At 40.8% G+C, this 19,729-nt stretch overlaps 2 protein-coding genes and 1 non-coding gene across 3 annotated transcripts in view; 2 read left to right on the forward strand and 1 right to left on the reverse strand.

Moving 5' to 3' along the window:
* Positions 1–5,572: 5,572 nt before the first annotated feature.
* Positions 5,573–6,337, reverse strand: LOC137324829 (putative nuclease HARBI1). Its single transcript, XM_067989556.1, has one exon. The coding sequence runs from the start codon at positions 6,335–6,337 to the stop codon at positions 5,573–5,575; it is 765 nt and encodes a 254-aa protein (XP_067845657.1).
* Positions 6,338–9,825: 3,488 nt separating this feature from the next.
* The window catches only part of tcp1 (t-complex 1), a 43,743-nt gene continuing 33,839 nt past the window's right edge, over positions 9,826–19,729 (forward strand). The window contains exons 1-6 of the mRNA XM_067989132.1: positions 9,826–9,935; positions 12,714–12,799; positions 13,888–14,016; positions 14,772–14,869; positions 17,394–17,504; positions 18,496–18,677. Of these exons, the coding sequence (XP_067845233.1) occupies positions 9,863–9,935; positions 12,714–12,799; positions 13,888–14,016; positions 14,772–14,869; positions 17,394–17,504; positions 18,496–18,677 (679 nt within the window). The 5' untranslated portion in view covers positions 9,826–9,862. The remainder of the gene's footprint in view (positions 9,936–12,713; positions 12,800–13,887; positions 14,017–14,771; positions 14,870–17,393; positions 17,505–18,495; positions 18,678–19,729) is intronic.
* LOC137324871 (small nucleolar RNA SNORA29) lies at positions 11,017–11,134 on the forward strand. The gene has a single exon (XR_010963747.1). It is a non-coding gene; the product is annotated as a small nucleolar RNA SNORA29 (small nucleolar RNA).

Here is a 19,729-nt window from a genome sequence, read left to right on the forward strand (position 1 = left end):
CTTATTTCAGTGAGATAGAAATTTCTCTTTCATAGCTTAAGATTTTATCTTAAAATAGAAGAACTTTACGTGGTGCTTGTCAATTTTTGTTTGTTTTCATCAAATGAACATATTTCAGTGAGATTGAAGTTCTTTCTTTAATAGCTTAAGATTTTATCTTAAAATACAAGAACTTTTCGTGGTTCTTGTCAATTTTTGTTTGTTTTCATCTCATAAACGTATTTCAGTGAGATAGAAGTTTTTTCTTTGATAGCTTAAGATTTTATCTTAGAATACAAGAACTTTTCGTGGTTCTTGGCAATTTTTGATTGTTTTCATCAAATGAACGTATTTCAGTGAGATAGAAGTTTTTTCTTTAATAGCTTAAGCTTTTATCTTGAAATACAAGAACTTTTCTTGTTTCTTGTCAATTTTTGTTTGTTTTCATCAAATGAACATATTTCAGTGAGATGGAAATTCTTTCTTTAATAGCTTAAGATTTTATCTTAAAATACAAGAAGTTTTCGTGCTACTTGTCAATTTTTGTTTGTTTTCATCTCATGAACTTATTTCAGTGAGATACAAGTTTTTTCTTTGATGGCTTAAGCTTTTATCTTGAAATACAAGAACTTTTCGTGGTTCTTGGCAATTTTTGTTTGTTTTCATCAAATGAACATATTTCAGTGAGATGGAAGCATTTTCTTTAATAGCTTAAGATTTCATATTAAAATACAAGTACTTTTCGTGGTCTTTGTCAATTTTTGTTTGTTTTCATCAAATGAACTTATTTCAGTGAGATAGAAGTTTTCTCCTTCATAACTTAAGATTTTATCTTAAAATACAAGAACTTTACGTGGTGCTTGTCAATTTTTGTTTGTTTTCATCAAATGAACATATTTCAGTGAGATAGAAACTTTTTCTTTGTTCGCTCAAGATTTTATCTTAGAATACAAGAACTTTTCGTGGCTCTTGGCAATTTTTGATTGTTTTCATCAAATGAACGTATTTCAGTGAGATAGAAGTTTTTTCTTTAATCGCTTAAGATTTTATCTTAAAATACAAGAACTTTTCGTGGTTCTTGGCAATTTTTGCTTGTTTTCATCAATTGAACGTATTTCAGTGAGATAGTAGTTTTTTCTTTAATAGCTTAAGCTTTTATCTTGAAATACAAGAACTTTTCGTGGTTCTTTTCAATTTTTGTTTGTTTTCATCTCATGAACTTATTTCAGTGAGATACAAGTTTTTTCTTTGATGGCTTAAGATTTTATATTAAAATACAAGTACTTTTCGTGGTCCTTGTCAATTTTTGTTTGTTTTCATCAAATGAACTTATTTCAGTGAGATAGAAGTTTTCTCCTTCATCGCTTAAGATTTTATCTTAAAATACAAGAACATTTCGTGGTGCTTGTCAATTTTTGTTTGTTTTCATCAAATGAACATATTTCAGTGAGATAGAAGTTCTTTCTTTAATAGCTTCAGATTTTATCTTAAAATACAAGAAGTTTTCGTGGTACTTGTCAATTTTTGTTTGTTTTCATCTCATGAACTTATTTCAGTGAGATACAAGTTTTTTCTTTGATGGCTTAAGATTTTATATTAAAATACAAGTACTTTTCGTGGTCCTTGTCAATTTTTGTTTGTTTTCATCAAATGAACTTATTTCAGTGAGATAGAAGTTTTCTCCTTCATCGCTTAAGATTTTATCTTAAAATACAAGAACATTTCGTGGTGCTTGTCAATTTTTGTTTGTTTTCATCAAATGAACATATTACAGTGAGATGCAAGTTTTTTCTTTCATAGCTTAAGATTTTATCTTAAAATACAAGAACTTTTCGTGGTTCTTGTCAATTTTTGTTTGTTTTCATCTCATGAGCTGATTTCAGTGAGATACAAGTTTTTTCTTTGATAGCTTCAGATTTTATCTTGGAATACAAGAACTTTTCGTGGTTCTTGTCAATTTTTATTTGTTTTCATCTAATGAACTTATTTCAGTGAGATAGAAGCTTTTTCTTTAATTGCTTAAGATTTTATCTTAAAATACAAGAACTTTTCGTGGTTCTTGTCAATTTTTGTTTGTTTTCATCATATGAACTTATTTCAGTGAGATCGAAGTTTTCTCCTTCATAGCTTAAGATTTTATCTTAAAATACAAGAACTTTTCGTGGTGCTTGTCAATTTTTGTTTGTTTTCATCAAATGAACATATTTCAGTGAGATACAAGTTTTTCTTTAATAGCTTGAGGTTTTATCTTAAAATACAAGAACCTTTCGTGGTACTTGTCAATTTTTGTTTGTTTTCATCAAATGAACATATTTCACTGAGATAGAAGTTTTTTCTTTAATAGCTTGAGATTTTATATTAGAATACATGAACTTTTCGTGGTTCTTGTCAATTTTTGTTTGTTTTCATTTAATGAACTGATTTCAGTGAGATAGAAGTTTTTTCTTTTTTCGCTGATGATTTTATCTTAAAATACAAGAACTTTTCGTGGTCCTTGTCAATTTTTGTTTGTTTTCATCAAATGAACATATTTCAGTGGGGTTGAAGTTTTTTCTTTGATAGCTTAAGATTTCATCTTAAAATACAAGAACTTTTCGTTGTTCTTGTCTATCACTTTGTGGTTGTTTTCAACAAAGGTACTTATTTCATTTCATACGTTTTGTTTCATGCATTCATTTTTTTGCACATATCTAGTAATTTAAAGGTTATTTTCACTTCTTGATTGTTTTCTTGCGTTTTCACTGAGTTAATACTCCTTTAATTGATTCATTTTTTCTTACCATGAATTGATTTCTCGCAGTTTTTTGCACTTTTTGATTTTTTTTCAAGTGAAGCATTTATTCCACTGAGTTAATACTTATTATTTGATTCATTCATTTTTCTTTTTCATGTCTATTCATTTTTGATAGTTCAACAATTTTGATCATTTTCAAGTAAATTATTTATTTCAGTAAGTTTCTGCTTTTTCTATCATGCATTTATTCATTTTCAATTCGACTCATTTTTAGTACATCTGGGGGGTTAAATCAGATAAGGCCCACAACCGGGTGCAGGTGTCACAGTACACGGTTAACCCTCGCCTGGTATTACCGACGCAGGCAGCACACGAGATTCATGCTGCACCCTCACTTCTGTGATTTCCGCGTACAGCCAGCACTACCCACGCCATTGAATGGCTGAACGCACCAGCAGCAGGCCCGATATGAGGCGTGGCCAGTACTAGGTAAAGGCAGCCTGCACCTCTTAAAGGGGAGGTGCACTGTTAATCGAAGCAATGTCGGATGACAGGCAAAATGGCTGGAGCAGCAAGACAGCGTGCCCCGAGGTTCTCCAACATTGCACTGGAGGCCTTAGTGGTGAGAAGGCAGGAACGGAGGGCCATCCTGTGCCCACAGGGTGGCAAGAGACCCTCCAGACACCAGCTGCGGAGGCAGTAGGAGGAAGTGGCCATGAAGGTGTTATTGCAGAAGCATAGCACCATACAGGTGGATACAGTGCCGGAAATGATTTGACACAAGTGGTCAAGGTAAGTGAACGCAAGTGTTGAGTGGCACATCCTACCAACCGCAGCACTGCTCCATGCACAACACCCCCTGTCACCCACCCACCAACAAACGTAGCACATCCTTATGCAATGCTGCACTTCGGATGCTGCATCTTACCCCCACAGAGTAGCACACTTGCAACCACACACCCACCACTCACAGGTCACACACACTGGCAGTTTTCAACCATGGCAGGCACATTACCCAAACACATTGCAGGACATTCACTGACACAGGAGAAGGAGAAGGTGGCGCAAAACAGCCAACAGACTAAAAGACAAGAGGTAGGGCATGCAAGCCTACACATCCTCATTTTCCTGGAGGAGACCGTGTTGTGCATCATTGGGCGGAACATCGCTGCGGCCATGGCCACTGGCAGCGCTGGAGGTCCCGTTGAAAGGGATCTCTGCATACCGAATCCTCCTTCTCATTTTCCACATCTCCCTCATCCCACAATCTTTTCTGATGCACGTGTTGCAGATGGTGTCAGCACACATGCCTATCCCCGCTCCAAAACTCAGCCCATTTCCCTTTGTCATTGCAGGTACCGAAGAACTGGAGTCGGCACCACCCGAGGTAGAGGAGGAGGAGGGCACTGATTACGAAGCCTCACTGTCACTCGATCTGACACTCGCGTCCGCCAGCTCAGATACTGACACTGCGTGTCCTGAAGAGGCTAGGTAAGAGGAGGGTGGTGAGTCACCAGGCACAAGTGCACAGGAGCCAGGGCAGGGCAAATGGAAATCACAGGTGCCAGCTCGTCCGAGGAGTCAGATGATGACTTCAATGGGCCAGGCTACAGAAGACGGCTGATTGTACACCACCAAATGCTTGGTATACTGGAAAGCCTGCCAGAAAGCCTGCGCACAATGACAAGAGGCATGGAGGAGACCACCTCCAACTTGGCGCAGGGCTTTGGACAAAGCTTGGAGCCCATCCTCACCCACATGGAATGGGTGGTCACCTCCATCCGCAGACATGTTGAACCCACCATGATGCAGATCGATGTCACGGCTTCCATTACAGCACAAAGCAAAGTTATCAAAGGTCTGACAGCTGCTATGGTAGCTCAGACTGATGCTATTGCAGCCCAGACAGTTGATATGGCAGCTCTGGAAGCGCAGACTACTACTGCTTTGGAAGCGCAGACTGTTGCTATCGTGGCTTTGGGTATGACTGTGGAACGGGGCTTCCAGGGCATGAAAGCACTCCAGCAATCCATTCTTCAGCTTATCACCAGGAGTGCTGCTGCACCGCACCGTGCGAGTGGCAGTGGCACGACGGCAGTCGAACCTGCTGTCCTCTTTCCAGATGACAGCATTCCTGCTCCCACCCCTGCCACTCCGCCAGTGTCCTTGCTGTTGCCTGATAGTCAGCCAGGCCAGACTGCTGCAACCTGTGCCAAGATGGTGCAGTCTGAAGCCGGGCCCTCCTGGCCCAGAGCTGCTCGAGGTCGTCCTCCAAGGCCATGTGCTTGCTCCTCAATTGAAGGCCAGCAGCCTACCACCACCTATGCTCCAGCCACTGGGGATGCACTAGGAAAGGCAAAGGCACATGAATGACAGACACTGAGGGAATGCACGAGGGTGAATAGTCTAATGTTTGATACTTGAGTTAATGTGTTACATTATAAATTTGGATTTGAAGTCGCAGTTGGTGGTTTTTATTTATGTGATGAGCTGCAGGAAGAAGCAATGTGTAATCATATGGAGGACGATTTGATTGACATGTGGGAGAAGACAAGAGGGGAGTGTAGTACTGTTGTTGACTTGGGAGGTGTCATTGAGGTTAGTGATATCACTCACGAGTAAGGTGAGCATGCAGAGCCCTGGCAGACAGGGCCTGTGCACTTTGTTGCCTCCTTGCATCTTCCTTCACTTCCTCCATCATCTCCTTCCCTCCTCCTCTTCCTCAGCCCCTTCCTCCTCATCATCCTCTTCCTCTGCCTCTGACTTAGGGTCTTGCCGGATAGGCGGTGCAAGGACTGTTCTCTCATAAGGGTGAGGTTATGCAGTATGCAGCATACCATGATGAATCTTGACACCCTCTCAGCAGAGTACTGCAGGGCTCCACCAGAACTGTCCAGGCAACAGAAGCGTTGCTTTAGGAGGCCTACGGTGTGTTCGACGATGTGTCACCGCATGGCTCTCGTTGTATGCCTGCTCTGCATGTGTGCGTACGTGCCTGACCAGAGTCATGAGCCACCTCATGAGGGGATTGCTCTTGTCACCAAGTAGCCAGCCTTTGACTTGCCGAGCCGGTGCAAAGATAGTTAGGACGTTGGACTGCTGCATAATGAAGGCGTCGTGACTGCTGCCAGAGTAGCGGGCATTGACCTGCATGATGCGCTGCGTGTGGTCGCACGCCAACTGCACACTGAGGGAGTGGAACCCATTTCTGATCATAAATAAGGCTGAGTTGAGATGTGGTGCGCGCATGGCTATATGCATGCAGTCAATGGCACCCTGCACCCTGGGGAAGCCTGCAATGTGAGCAAACCCTTGTGCTCGCTCGTTCTGCTTCTCTCTGTCAAAAGGTAATGTAATGAACCTTTTGCGCAGCTTGTACAGTGCCTCAGTAACCTCTCTTATGCAGCAGTGCACTGCAAACTGTGAGATGTTGCATATATCGCCAGCAGAGGCCTGAAAGGATCCAGAGCTGTAAAAGTTCAGCGCCATGATTACCTTGACAGCCACAGGAAATGCTGTCGCTGCCCTGCTCTGAGGCTGCAGTTGTGGCTGCAGCAGTTGACATATATCCGTCACAACCTCTTTGGTGAACCACAGCCATTGAATGCACTGGTCTTTGCTCATGTTGAGGTAAGAGTATTGTTCCCAGAAGGCTCTCATGAGATATGGCCTCCTGTTCAGTACTGTGCGCCTCCTCCTCCCTCTCCGCGCAGCCTGACCTGCTCTGCGTGGCCTCTCTGCATGCTCCGAGTCGTGTTCAATATGCCCAACTGGAGCTCTAGCAGGCCACCCATGGTTGCCTGGAATCTTGTTCAGCACACTGTTGTAAATGACACCAACAGTAATGCAGGACCTGTCAAACCACTCTTTATATACTATAGCAACTCTATCCAAGTATAGGAAGCTTCAACAAACACATACAATTGTACCAGCAGTCAGAAGGAATAATCCAGCCACTAACCTGTAACACCTGCATGATCCCTTTAAACAGTGCTGGTGGGGGGGGGGGGGGGGTCCTCCAGGCTGTCTAAGACATGTTCAGCTGCTTGTGGTTAAGAAAGTTCGTTGGCTGAAGCATTGAGTGCCAAAATAATGTCTATCCCTTTAAATCAGCATTGTGCACTGATCTAACCCATATTCTCCTTACTTTACATAATGCTGGCGTTTATTATCTGCACGTGCGCAAATGCCTTTACCAAAATAGTGTCTGGCACACGGCGAGCACGTATTCCGGAAGCCATTCTGGGACCTTAAGATGCCACATAGCACCTGAAAAACTGGCGCTACGTGGCCGAATTTTTAGCCCTGGTCCCTTTTAGATTGTTCTCAAGTAAAGTATTTATTTCGCTGAGTTAAAGTATTTTCTTTCATTTATTCATTTTTTGATACAATTAATTCATTTCCAGTAGTTCTTAACACTTTTTGTTTGTTTTCAAGTAAAGCATTTATTTCGCTGCATTAATACTTTCTGCTATTCATTGTTTTTTTTCATCAAATCTAGTCATTTTTCGTAGCTCTTATCACTTTTTGATTGTTTTCAAGTTAATACTTTTTCCTTCATTTATTCATTTTTTTCTTCAAATCAACTCATTTTCGGTAGTTAATATCACTTATTAATTTTTGCAAGGAAAGCATTTATTTCACTGTGTTGATACTTTCCTTCCTTCATTCATTTTTTTCTCCAAATCTATTCATTTTTAGTAGCTGTCATCACTTTTTGATTGTTTTCAAGTAAAGCATTTCACTGAGATAAAGCTTTTTCTTTCATGCACACAAAATCTGGCCATTCAGCCCAACTGGTCCTTGACAAGCTTTTTCATCTATCCCTATCAGCATAATCATCTAGTTCTTTCTCCCTCATATGTTTATCTAGCTTCCCCTTCAAAGTATCCATGCTATTCGCCTTGTGGTAGTTTGTTATTGAGAGCCTGAATATCTGGTGTCTCAAAAAAAACCTCTCCTCTTTAGAGACAACAGTGCTCCCCAAAGTGGATGGCAGAAGTTTCAGCTGCCTCGGCCCTACTCTCTGAAATTCCCTTCCGACATCCTTCCAACAACAACAACTTGCATTTAAATAGTGCCTTTAACATAGTAAAACATCCTAAGGTGCTTCACAGGTGCATCATCAATCAAAATTTGACACCAAGCCACATAAGGAGATAGCAGGCAGGTGACCAAATGCTTGGTAAAAGAGGTAGGTTTTAAGGAGCATCTTAAAGGAGGAGAGAGATGTAGAGAGGCGAAGAGGTTTAAGGAGGGAATTCCAGAGCTTAGGGCCTAGGCAGCTGAAGGTACGGCCACCACTGATGGAGCGATTAAAATCGAGGATGTGCAAAAGGCCAGAATTGGAGGAGCGCAGAGATCTGAGGTTTGGAGGGCTGGATGAGCTCACAAAGATAGAGAGGGGGAATTCAAAAACTAGGAAGAGAATTTTAAAATTGAGGCGTAACTGGACCGGGAGCCAATATAGGTCAGTGAGCTCAGGGGTGATGGGTGAATGAGACTTGGTGTGGGTTAGGGTACAGGCAGCAGAGTTTTGGAAGAGATCAAGTTTATGGAGGGTGGAAGATGGGAGAACGGCCATGAGAGCATTGGAATAGTGAAGCCTAGAGGTAACAAAGGCATGGATGAGGGTTTCAGCAGCAGATGAGCTGAGGCAGGGTGGAGACGGGTGATGTTATGGAGGTGGAAGTAGGCGGTCTTGGTGATGGAGCAGATATTTGATCGGAGGCTCATCTCAGGGTCAAATGGGATGTTAAGGTTGTGAATGGTGTGGTTCAGCATCAGACAGTGGCCAAGGAGAGGGATGGAGTCAGTAGCTAAGCAACGGAGTTTGTGGCAGGGACCGAAGACAATGGCTTCGGTCTTCTCAATATTTAGTTGGAAGAAGTTTTTGCTTAGTGGAGTTGAGATAGAAGATCAGCCATGGTCTTATTGAATGGCGGAGCAGGCTCGGGAGGCCAAATGGCCTATTCCAGCTTCTATTTCTTATGTTCTTATCCAGTACTGGATGTCAGACAAGCAGTGTAACAAATCAGAGACAGTGGAGGGGTCGAGAGAGGTGGTGGTGAGGTAAAGCTGGGTGTTGTCAGCGTATATTCTGATGGTGTCGACAAGGGGCAGCATGTAGATGAGAAATAGGAGGGAGCCAAGGACCTCACGCTTCAGTCCCACGCTCCGGATCTTTTGCCACCTGGTGCAGCCGGAGTTGGGCAAGACAGAGGACCTCCTCGTGGGTCTGCTCCTGGGCCTGGTCAAGGTGGCCATCCACAAGTCCAGGTTGGACACAGTCCATGGGGTCGATGGCCTTCCTGACGAAAGTTCTGATGAAAGGTCTTTGACTTGAAACGTTAACCCTGTTTCTTTCTCCACAGATGGTGCCTGACTTGCTGAGCTTCTCCAACATTTTCTATTTTTATGGACAGTGTCTCTTAATGTGTAATTTCGAGAAAAGACCTTACACTCCAGCTTTCGAAAAGCACGCTCGAGGTGCGTCTGACATCATCGCGCTACATGTATTGTCTACATTTGGGCGGTTAACCTGGCAACGAATCAAGTCGCTGAACGGCTGAATGCTACAAACAAATAGCGACCGATGGGCACTGCAGGGATTGGAGTGCATCGTCGATCTGAATAATAAAATTATTAGATTCTGGTTATTTTGATTTGTATTGAAAATAAAGATGACACTTAACCCCGTTTTTTAAAGGCCTTAAAAATAGCGAAATAGACGGCATCGTGAGAAACCTAATATGGCTGGAGCGTATAGTGAATAAGGACAATAGTATTCGTATGATTTGGGTGTGTGTTCGTGCCAACAAAAAATAATTGTAAACAATTTTACAACACCAAGTTATAGTCCAACAATTTTATTTTTAATCCCAACCGGCATCTCCACATCAAAAAATAAGACACCGTTACTTTATCGGCGTTCATGACACTGGGCCAACCCAGTGTCCGCTACGGGTTCACTCAAAGAGAAACCTATTACGATGGGGTTTTACCTGGGTAAGGAATGGGTTCGCGTTCAAAGTTGTTTTATCAGCTCCATAGCAACCGAACCACAATGTTACCCACAATGCCACAATAATCGCGAATCCCGGCATACCCCTGGCGCTGCCTCTTCCGGTGTGTGTGGTGGAGCTGAAGATGGCGGCGATGGAAGGTCCGTTGAATGTGCTCGGGCAGAGAACCTCTGGAGATTCGGTTCGCACTCAGAACGGTAAGAGACAGCACCTTCACATTGACAGAGGGAAGGAAGGATACTCCTGCCATTTTGCTCCGTGCTGTATTAGCGCGAGCAGCAGGCCTGGGATCGTGAGCCTTCGGGGTACGAAGACACGTGCGTGTCGGCGGATGCGTGTGAGGAGAAGCCTGAGAAAGTGCTTAGGGTTCGGGCTTGACCAGTCAAATTGGAGTGGGCCGGTGGATGGTGGGTCCGCACGCCCGGTCTTGGCCCCAGCCGACCGTTAGAATGTTCCAGAATCTCCTCGCCCTAACAACCCGGCTGACACTCGCCCCTCCCCCAACTTTTAGACAAAGCCTGGTACGTTTTAGGAGTTCGTGATGTTCGAAGAGCATCGGTGAGTAGCTTCCATTTACCTGGCAGCTTACTGAAATCAGCGATGGATCAATTTAAATTGCAGAGTAGGGTCCTGCGCCAGTTTCAGGATCCTTCTGCAAAATGCGTGAAAAACTAGATGGAGCATGCGCTGTGCAAGCTTCGATTCGTTTTTCCCGTTCGACCGCGGTTCTTAAAGGGACCACTGGAGGCCGCTGAAGAAATGGTAAGGAGAGTTTATTTTACTTCCCCTTCTATCGAGCGTGGAATGGGTTGCTGCCGGCCCGTACTCGTCCTTACTGCATCTCTCACCATGTATTGGAGCTTGTGCAAGTCCCTGCGCGCAGAGAGACTCCTCTATCTTCGTATCCTTGTTCCCAATTCGCCCACCAATCTATCTCCACATATTTCTCTGCATTAAATTGAGTCTGCACATTCCGTTAAACTGGTCACGTGTCTCAAGGCTTTACAGTCATCCACACTTTGCTAAGTCATCTCTACTTTTGTGTCGTTTGCATATTTGGAAAGCCTGTTTTACCCCAAGTCTAAATCATCTATATAAAAATTGATGTAATTCCTCCTTCCCAGTCTCCTTTGGTGTGTAATCTCTTGCTAAAGGTGTGGCTACGGTCGGGAGCACAGGAGCATAGTCTTTCCTGCTGCTCCAAGGTGCTTCATTGCTTTATTAATGCGTTAATTGGAAACTCAAATTAATTTGCTGTCATTTCAGTGGTGGAAAACATTTCCTATTTTAGTACTAATTTGAAACATGCTAATGGGAAAGAGAGAAGTAGCCATGGGTCTGAGGGAGGGTGGTGATTGTCTCGTCTTGCCTGTATGACATGGCAGAACATTAAGTTTAAGGCTTAAAGTAAGATGTGCAATTACATGACATGTCATGTCAAGTTAATTAAATAATTGAGTTGCAGCTCAGTGCTGATAAAAGACCCAACCTGAATTGGGAGCTCACCAAAATATGTGACCTAACTTCAGACCTGAAGGATCCTGTATAATGTGCTTTTATTAAAGGCCTGACCTGATAAATATGCATGGGAGTTTAATTCAAGTGCTTGTAGGGCCTGATGCAAAGCCTTAAATCCTTCTCATCCAGATTGTGGATAATGGAGTATATAGTTGAGGCTCTATTCCTTAGTAATCCTGATTTTTTTTTTACATTCATAAATGAAAGCTTCTGTTAATTTTTCTCATCTAGTATGAAAATGATTTTCAGATCATTAGGTCTATCCTTGTAATTTTGTAGTAATATATAAGTTGTGAAATTTTAATTGAATGTAAATTAATTTTTATCAAAACAAATCAAGTATTAGATTACGTTGAAATGTATATAGCACTTGAAATGTATACAGCATTGAATTCAAATTGAACAAATTGTGATTGCAAGCATATTAGCTTCTCAGTAGTTTGAAATGTTATTTATGTTGTGACTTATTTGTCTATATATAGTTCTGATTATTCTAGGCTGATGCTAATATAATCTACCATTACAAGTGTTAAAACTGTATAACGTTTTTTATTCTTTAGTGTAATTTATGTGCTTGCGTGAAGTATTAGGAAAAAGCACACATGACTACACTTTAGGAAAGACGTGAAGGTCTTGGAGAGAGCGCAGAGGAGATTTACTAGAATGGTACCATGAATGAGGGGGTTTTAGTTATCTGGAGAGACTAGAGAAGCTGGGATTGTTCTCCTTAGAGCAGAGAAGGTTAAGGGGAGATTTAAGAGGTTTTCAAAATTATGTGGGGTTTTGATAGGGTAATAGGGAAAAACTATTTATATTGACAGGAGGGGTTGGTAACAAGAGGACACAGATTTAAAATAATTGGCAAAAAAGCCAGCGATGGGGTGAGGAGACATTTTTTTTTACTCAGTGAGTTAGGTGGTGGAAGCAGATTCAGTGGTAACTTTCAAAAGGAAACTGGATCTCCACTTAAGGAAAAATTTGCAGGGCTGTTGTGAAAGAGCAGTGGAGTGGGACTATTTGGTAGCTCTTCCAGCGAGCCAGCACAGACAAGATGGGCCAAATGACCACCTTCTCTGCTGTATGATTCTGTGATAAACAGCCCAAAATAAAAACAGAAAATTATGGTGACCTTCATCGGAAAAGTCAATGACCTGAAACGTTAACTCTGTTTCTCCACAGGTGCTGCCTGACCAGCTGAGTGTTTTCCAGTATTTTCTGTTTTTATTTCAGATTTCCAGCATCTGCGGTATTTTGCTTTTGTATAAACAGCCCAGTTCACTTAGTAAATTCCTGAAGTTAGCCATCTTTACTAAAAGTCACTTCTTAATTTATTGGGGCAGCTATTGATTGTTGTGCATATCTGATTTGATCATACCCATTCCTTGTAATAAAATTCCAAAGATGATTATTCCAGTTTGCTTTCTTGCCCTGGTATATTTGCTTGTTATTTTTTTCAGTGATGGCAGCAGCGTCCATTGCCAACATTGTGAAAAGCTCCTTGGGGCCAGTTGGTCTGGATAAGATGTTGGTGGATGATATTGGTGTAAGTAGAATTTGCCACTGTTATATTTTTGTTGCCAAATTTCTCTTCTGAATTGTTGGGATGCTCTTTCACAGGCACTGGATGCCCTCTGATACCTTGCCCAAATGGTCAATATTTTTGACTTATGCGAATGAATGTTGATTGGGGTTGACTGTGGCTCAACAATCATGTCCCCACACCCAAACAGAGATCAGAAATGGGACGCTGTTTGGTTTTCACTTCCATCGAAGTCATTCCATCATAGAATGGTTACTGCACAGGAGGCCATTCAGCCCATCAAGCCCGTGCTGGCTCTTTGTAAGAGCGATCCAGTTAGTCATTCCATAGCAACTTTTGAAAGGGAATTGGATAAATACTTGAAGGGAAAAATTTACAGGGCTATGGGGAAAGAGCTGGGGAATGGGACTAAATGGGCTTTTTCAAAGAGCCGGCACAGGCACGATGGGTAGAATGGCCTCCTCCAATCTGGTGATTTCAACTGGTGGGTGGTTGGGGTGCCATTGGCTTCTGTTTCTGGGCTGGGGAAGTGTAAAAATCAGCAAGGATTTCTTTGAACTTGACTGGAATGTCCTCACGGATGAGTAGTTTCCATGCTTTAACTAAAAAATGGCCACACTAGCGTGAGGTATCAGAAGTTAGCACCAAAGGAAATAAGCCAGAGGGGAGAAAATTGTATTTGGGAAATCTGTACCCAGCTGGTGGAGTACTTTCCTGAGCTCAGTTATTCAAAAGAACAACCTTGCAGTGTTCTCCTTTGGTGATGTCACATGGAGGAGACTGACTTGATGAGATTCGACAGGTAAAGGTTTGCTTTTTTTAAAAAAAGCTGCCTAACTCCGAAGGAAGGCAAAGCTGCGTAATCATTTGAAGACTCAGCACTGATTGCACAAAGTGTTTATTGAGTAAAGGAAGTATTTGTTTTTGAGCAGAAATGAGAATTATTTATCTTTTGGCTAAAAGAAAAAGCATAACTTTCAGGTAGCGCTGAAAATATTTACTGTGGATTTAAAGGATCTAGCAGAATAAAACAAAAATCTCAAATGTTTGCTTCACACTTCTAAATTATACATATTTGTGATCTTGTATAGGATGTCACCATCACTAATGACGGAGCAACGATTCTGAAGCTACTTGAAGTAGAGCATCCAGCTGCCAAGGTGTTATGTGAATTAGCTGATCTTCAGGACAAGGAAGTAGGGGATGGTACAACTTCAGTTGTAAGTACATTTGTATTAGTTGACTTGATTTATTTTTAAAAACCTCAACACTAATGGGGAATATTTGTGGATTAACCTGAATTGTCCTGAAATATAAATGTATATTGATCACTTTAACTATTTTATCCCATTACTGACCAACAGAATCTTCCACCAATAATTGATGTGTTGTAGAAAAATTGTCAGCACGATATGCTGTGTAATCATGTTGCAATTGTTTATTGTCTAGAATTAACTCTGAAGATGATGTGGCAGGAACACAATTATCCGCATGAACCGATGGAGAGGTTTGCAGGGAATATTTTGGAACCTGAATGATTGGGTTATACACACTATTTTCCTGTATCCCATTGGCCCCAAGTTGGCAACATTATATCATGATTTATGTTCATGAATATATTTTAGACATAAATGCTAATGTTATTTTTTGCACTTAAAATGGAATTATCCAATAATTTAAATTAAGCAATGTAATGACATAGGAAAATTGGAACTTAGTGTTTTAAAAAATTGAATTATCAGATAATTTAATATGAGACTGAATTAAGTTGAGTATACAGTGAATTCCCTCCAAACATTTCCAGGACTTTGGTTTTCCGTATGGATTAAAAGTTGTCTTTTTTAATTCACTTTTTGTTTCTCATTTTTTGAATACTGGGTCAAACAAATATCTTTCTGTTGTGAAAGTGAACTTGGGAGGGGGGGGGAATAGTTGATGCTTTATAACAGACTGAGCTCTATTGTCCTTAATACAGGTTATTATCGCTGCAGAACTACTGAAGGGTGCGGATGAATTGGTCAAACAGAAAATTCATCCAACCTCAATCATTGGTGGTTATCGTCTTGCCTGCAAGTAAGTTCTGGTATAAAGTATTAGATAAGTTAAGCAGACACAAGTAATACAATCACTGGAGTCTTTTACAGAATGTATTGCAGATTTCAATTTGTACTAGTTTTTCTGGCATGAGACACTGGTTGTCTATGCGCTGAGGTTGAAATTTGCTTGAAAGCTTAGTTACTGAAATTTGTCAAACCTTGAATGCCTGGTTATCATTTCTGAATGATAGTAAAGAGCCAAGGCAGGACACAACTAGAGATTGAAAGAAGCAGGAGAGAACAGGAGGTAAATCGAAGTGGTGGTTAGGTGGACCCAAGTTGGAATGAACAAGTGGGAAAAGAGAAGTTTACAACAGTTGTATAGTTTCTATGATACAAATGAGACTTTTTAATGAAAGTCTGGTAATAGCATCTGGGCACTAAAACGTACTTAATGTTGCAGGTGGTGGTATTCCAAGAGGTTCTTAGAGTTTTAAAAAAACATTTTTTGAAGCTACCGTTAAATTTCAAGAAGCATTTTGTTTGCTAGGGGGAATTGATGCTGTTTACACTTGATGCAGAGGTTTTTTTTTAGCAGAATGATTTTGAGAGATCTGGTTATGTACTCTTAAAATAATTGTGATTGCCCTTTCCCTGGACCGTGTGGAAAACATTGGGCTAATGTTAAATGTTTTCAGCAGGCAATAAATGGGTAGTTTGTGGCTATTAATTATTCTTTTGGGTGGGGGTTATGTATCTAACCGGTACGGCTACATATTCTTTTCAGAAATAGTTCGGGCTGAACCTTAACTATCTCCTCCATGATCTAAATGTGCACCTCAGCGGCCATCTTCTGTTTGTATTATTATCTAAGGAATTGTTTTACCAGATAATGCCTCCTTGTCTAGTGTTAGATTTGATAAATGATTAAACTTTGCAAGAACCCACATCGTTTGGCTAGCTTGGCTTTTTTCCTGACTTGCTAGTTATTACTCGTGGGGAGAAAAAGATTGCCATTCATAATATTGTGCTGAATTTGTTTCTGTACAAATGAAATGGCTGCACAGAGATCGGAGATGTTGCTATTGATGTACTCTCTCTGTGCTCTGGACAACATAACCACTAATACTACATGAAGTGACAAAAATTATTGTCCTAGGTGAGAATTGATCAGTATAAAGCAGGCATTGAACCAGAAACTTTTCTTGTCTAGATGGTTGAGTGCTGTGATTATTGTCTGAGCAATTTAGGATTGGGAGAGGCTGCTTTAACCATTCCAAAGACTTGATGGAAGGAGTGAAGAGATGAAATGCCTAGTTTATCATACAATCAGAGTAGGTATAGCACAGGAGGAGGCCATTCAGACCATCATGCCTGGGCCTGCTCTTTGAAAGAGCTATCCAATTAGTCCCATTTCCCTGCTATTTCCCTATAGCCCTGTAAATTTTTTCCCTTCAAGTATTTATCTAATTCCCTTTTTGAAAGTTACTATTGAATCTGCTTTCACCATCCTTTCGGGCAGTGCATTCCAGATCATAACTCGCTGCATAAAAAATGCTTCCGCATATCGCCTCTGGCTCTTTTGCTGATCACCCTAAATCTGTGTCCTCTGATTACTTTTGCTACTGGAAACAGTTTGTCCTTGTTTACTTAGTTAAAACCGTTCATGATTTTGAACACTTCTATCAAATCTCCTCATAACCTTCTCTGCTCCAAGGAGAACAACCCCAGTCTGTCCACATAACTGAAGACCCTCATCCCTGGTACCATTCTAGTAAATCTCTTCTGCGTCCTCTCTAAGGTTTTGACATTCTTCCGAAAGTGTGGTGCTCAGAATTGAGCACACTACTCCAGCTGAAGCCTAACCAATGTTTTATAAAGGTTTAGCATAACGTCCTTGCTTTTGTACTCTTTTCCTCTATTAATAAAACCATATGCTTTTTTCACAGCCTTCTCAACTTGTCCTGCCACCTTCAAAGAGTTGTGTGTGTGCACCCCCAGGTCTATCTTTACGCTTTAAAATTGTACCATTTAGTTTATATTGCACCTCGTCCTTTTTACCAAAACGTATCACTTCACGCTTCTCTGCGTTAAATTTAATCTGTCGTGTCTGTCTATGTCCCCCTAACAGATACTATCCTCCACATTGTTTACTACATTTCCGAGTTTCGTGTCATCTGCAAACTTTGCAGATGATACCCTCTATACCCAAGTCTAGGTCATTAATATATATCAAAAAGAGCAGTGGTGGTCTGATGTTGAGGTGGTTGGATTAACAAATGTGCTATTGAATTGAAGTATCGAGCATTATATATGTTAACATGCTTGGTAACACTTGTTTAATTTAATAATGCAAATCTAGTAATTTAAACTAAATGGAATCGAGAGTTTACTAAATTTTTCAAGGATGTTTTTGCTTTAGTATTCATAGAAGTGAACATTGATTTAGCTGCAAATTTTGATATTGGTGCTTTATATTTTTGTCTTTTGTAAACATTTAAATTGTAAATGTAATTGAATAAAGATAGGATATAATGTAAATATTTTCTCTGTTTTAACAGGGAGGCAGTCCGTTACATCCAGGAAAACCTGACCATTAACATGGATGAGCTAGGCAGAGAGTGTCTCGTCAATGCTGCTAAAACTTCCATGTCATCAAAGATAATAGGAGTGTATCTTTCAAGTGGAAATGGCTGGTGTACTTTACTGTGTATAACTTTTCTCTCCTAACTCCTCAGCTGCAGATTTCATTCTTGCTGAGAATGTTCCACATTGTGACTCTTATAAATTAATCCATTCCTAATATTGTGCACCTAGAATGGTGATTGTTGGATTGCTATTCTACTGTGATAGCTATCATGCTAAAGTTGATCATGTCTCACCTAGTATCCATGTAGGCATTTCCATCAAGGCAAGAAGCCTGGCTGTATTTTTTAACATTCCTAAGCTGTTAATGCTGAGGTCTATTGTAGTTCCTCTAATAAGCATCAGTTGGATTGGCTAACTCAACTTGGATATTCCTGCTTCTGCTCAGTTGATTGAACAATTAGATAATACCATCAGTATTGAGTGCAATAGAAAATTTTAAAACAAGCTTTTTCATGAATGGAATTGAAATACAACTCTCAAAATGGATTTTTAAGTTTGTTTAATACCTGCTGTATTACACCTTGGAGAATTCTAAACCCGATGCTATCTTGATCTGTAAAAATACTTCAGTAAGACCTTTTTACTTCAACTGATTTCTACTACAAAGTACTGTTAGTCTTATGGTGCTCATTAACTGATTTTTGTTGCTACTCCGTTTCCTTTTGTGAAATTACAGCATGATGATTTCACATGCATTATTAACCTACAAACGTGATTTGATGTAGATTGTTCTAACAAGCTTTAGCTATGCAGTTGGCAGTTTTGTTCCTTTGTGAGTTTGAGATGTACACCATTGAGTTGAGTGGAAATTATCCACTGGCATTCCATGCTTGCATTTTATATTTATATCTGCCCAGGCTCCAAGGTGGCAGATATAAGGGATAGTATTTTCAGTATAACGTAACTCCTCACCAATTGATGAGTTGAGTTTTCAAATATTGGTGCTTTAGTTACACGATCATGGATCTAATTTTAAACTTTAGCAATCCTTATGAACCTTGACTTGAATCACAGTGATGCAGACTTCTTTGCCAATATGGTGGTAGATGCTGCTCATGCAGTAAAATTCACAGATGCCAAGGGCCAGGCTCGCTATCCAATCAAGGCTATTAATCTGCTAAAGGCCCATGGACGCAGCCAGAGAGAGAGTCTTTTGGTGAATGGTTATGCTCTTAATTGTACTGTTGGTTCACAAGGTAAATATTGACAATATACAAGTTTGTTCTTTATAGTTAAATGAAATATCATTTTTAAGTACCAGGTATAATGTCCAGTTATAATACCACTCAAGTAGTTTGAGTGGCGTGCAGAAACCCTGTACTGCAGTGTATTTCTTTTTATTCGTTCATGGGATATGGGCATTGCTGGCAAGGCCAGCATTTATTGCCCATCGCTAATTGCCTTTGAGAAGTTGGTGATGAGCTGCCGCCTTGGACCGCTGCAGTCCTTGTGGTGACGGTTCTTCCACAGTGCTGTTAGGGAGTTCCAGGATTTTGACCCAGCCACCATGAAGGAACGGCGATATATTTCCAAGTCAGGATGGTGTGTGACTTGGAGGGGAATGTGCAGGTGCATTGGTCCCATGTGCCTGCTGCCCTTGTTCTTCTAGGTGATAGAAGCTGCGGGATTGGGAGGTCCTGTCGAAGAAGCCTTGGTGTATACTCATCTTAGTAATGTTGAGCTCCTTGTTGGATGAATTTTGGATTATGTGGCTTTCTCAAAAGAACTAGTAATTAAATACAGGTGAAAGTTATTTTTCAGTGTTCTGAAGTATGTTTTAGGGGATCCTTGAGTGACATTTTGGGCCGGACCTTGCTGGAAATATAATGACGTGTTAACAACGCATGCCATTATTAATACACAAATCAGCCAGTAAGTTCAGGGGATTGAGATACGCCTTGAATTGGGAATCTCCAGAACTTGCTGGTCGACGTACGTCACTCTGCCATTTGCTTCGTGTAAATGGTGTCGCGCCCTTAGGGCTGCTCCCCTCTCTCCTCCTCCCCCCCCCCCCCCCAGGTTATTTTTGAAGAACTTCCTGGATTTGCACATTAATTGCATGTTAAACTTGCCACAGAAAGTTAGGGCAGGGTCTTAACTGCATAAGTACCTTTTAACGACGTGATAATTGTTAATGTAATGCCAATCAACTTCTGGCCCAGAAAGGGAACCATTTAAACGGTTCAATCTCATTCCTGCATATAGTCAATTGTTAAGAGATTTTAAAAATGTCAAGTTTTTAAAAAAA

The sequence above is a fragment of the Heptranchias perlo genome, chromosome 8 (assembly GCF_035084215.1).
Source record: "Heptranchias perlo isolate sHepPer1 chromosome 8, sHepPer1.hap1, whole genome shotgun sequence".
Taxonomy (NCBI): domain Eukaryota; kingdom Metazoa; phylum Chordata; class Chondrichthyes; order Hexanchiformes; family Hexanchidae; genus Heptranchias; species Heptranchias perlo.

Bases quoted from the DNA above. Each gene is read 5' to 3' on its own strand.
- LOC137324829 (XM_067989556.1), bottom strand. From the start codon at position 6,337: ATGAGCAAAGACCAGTGCATTCAATGGCTGTGGTTCACCAAAGAGGTT.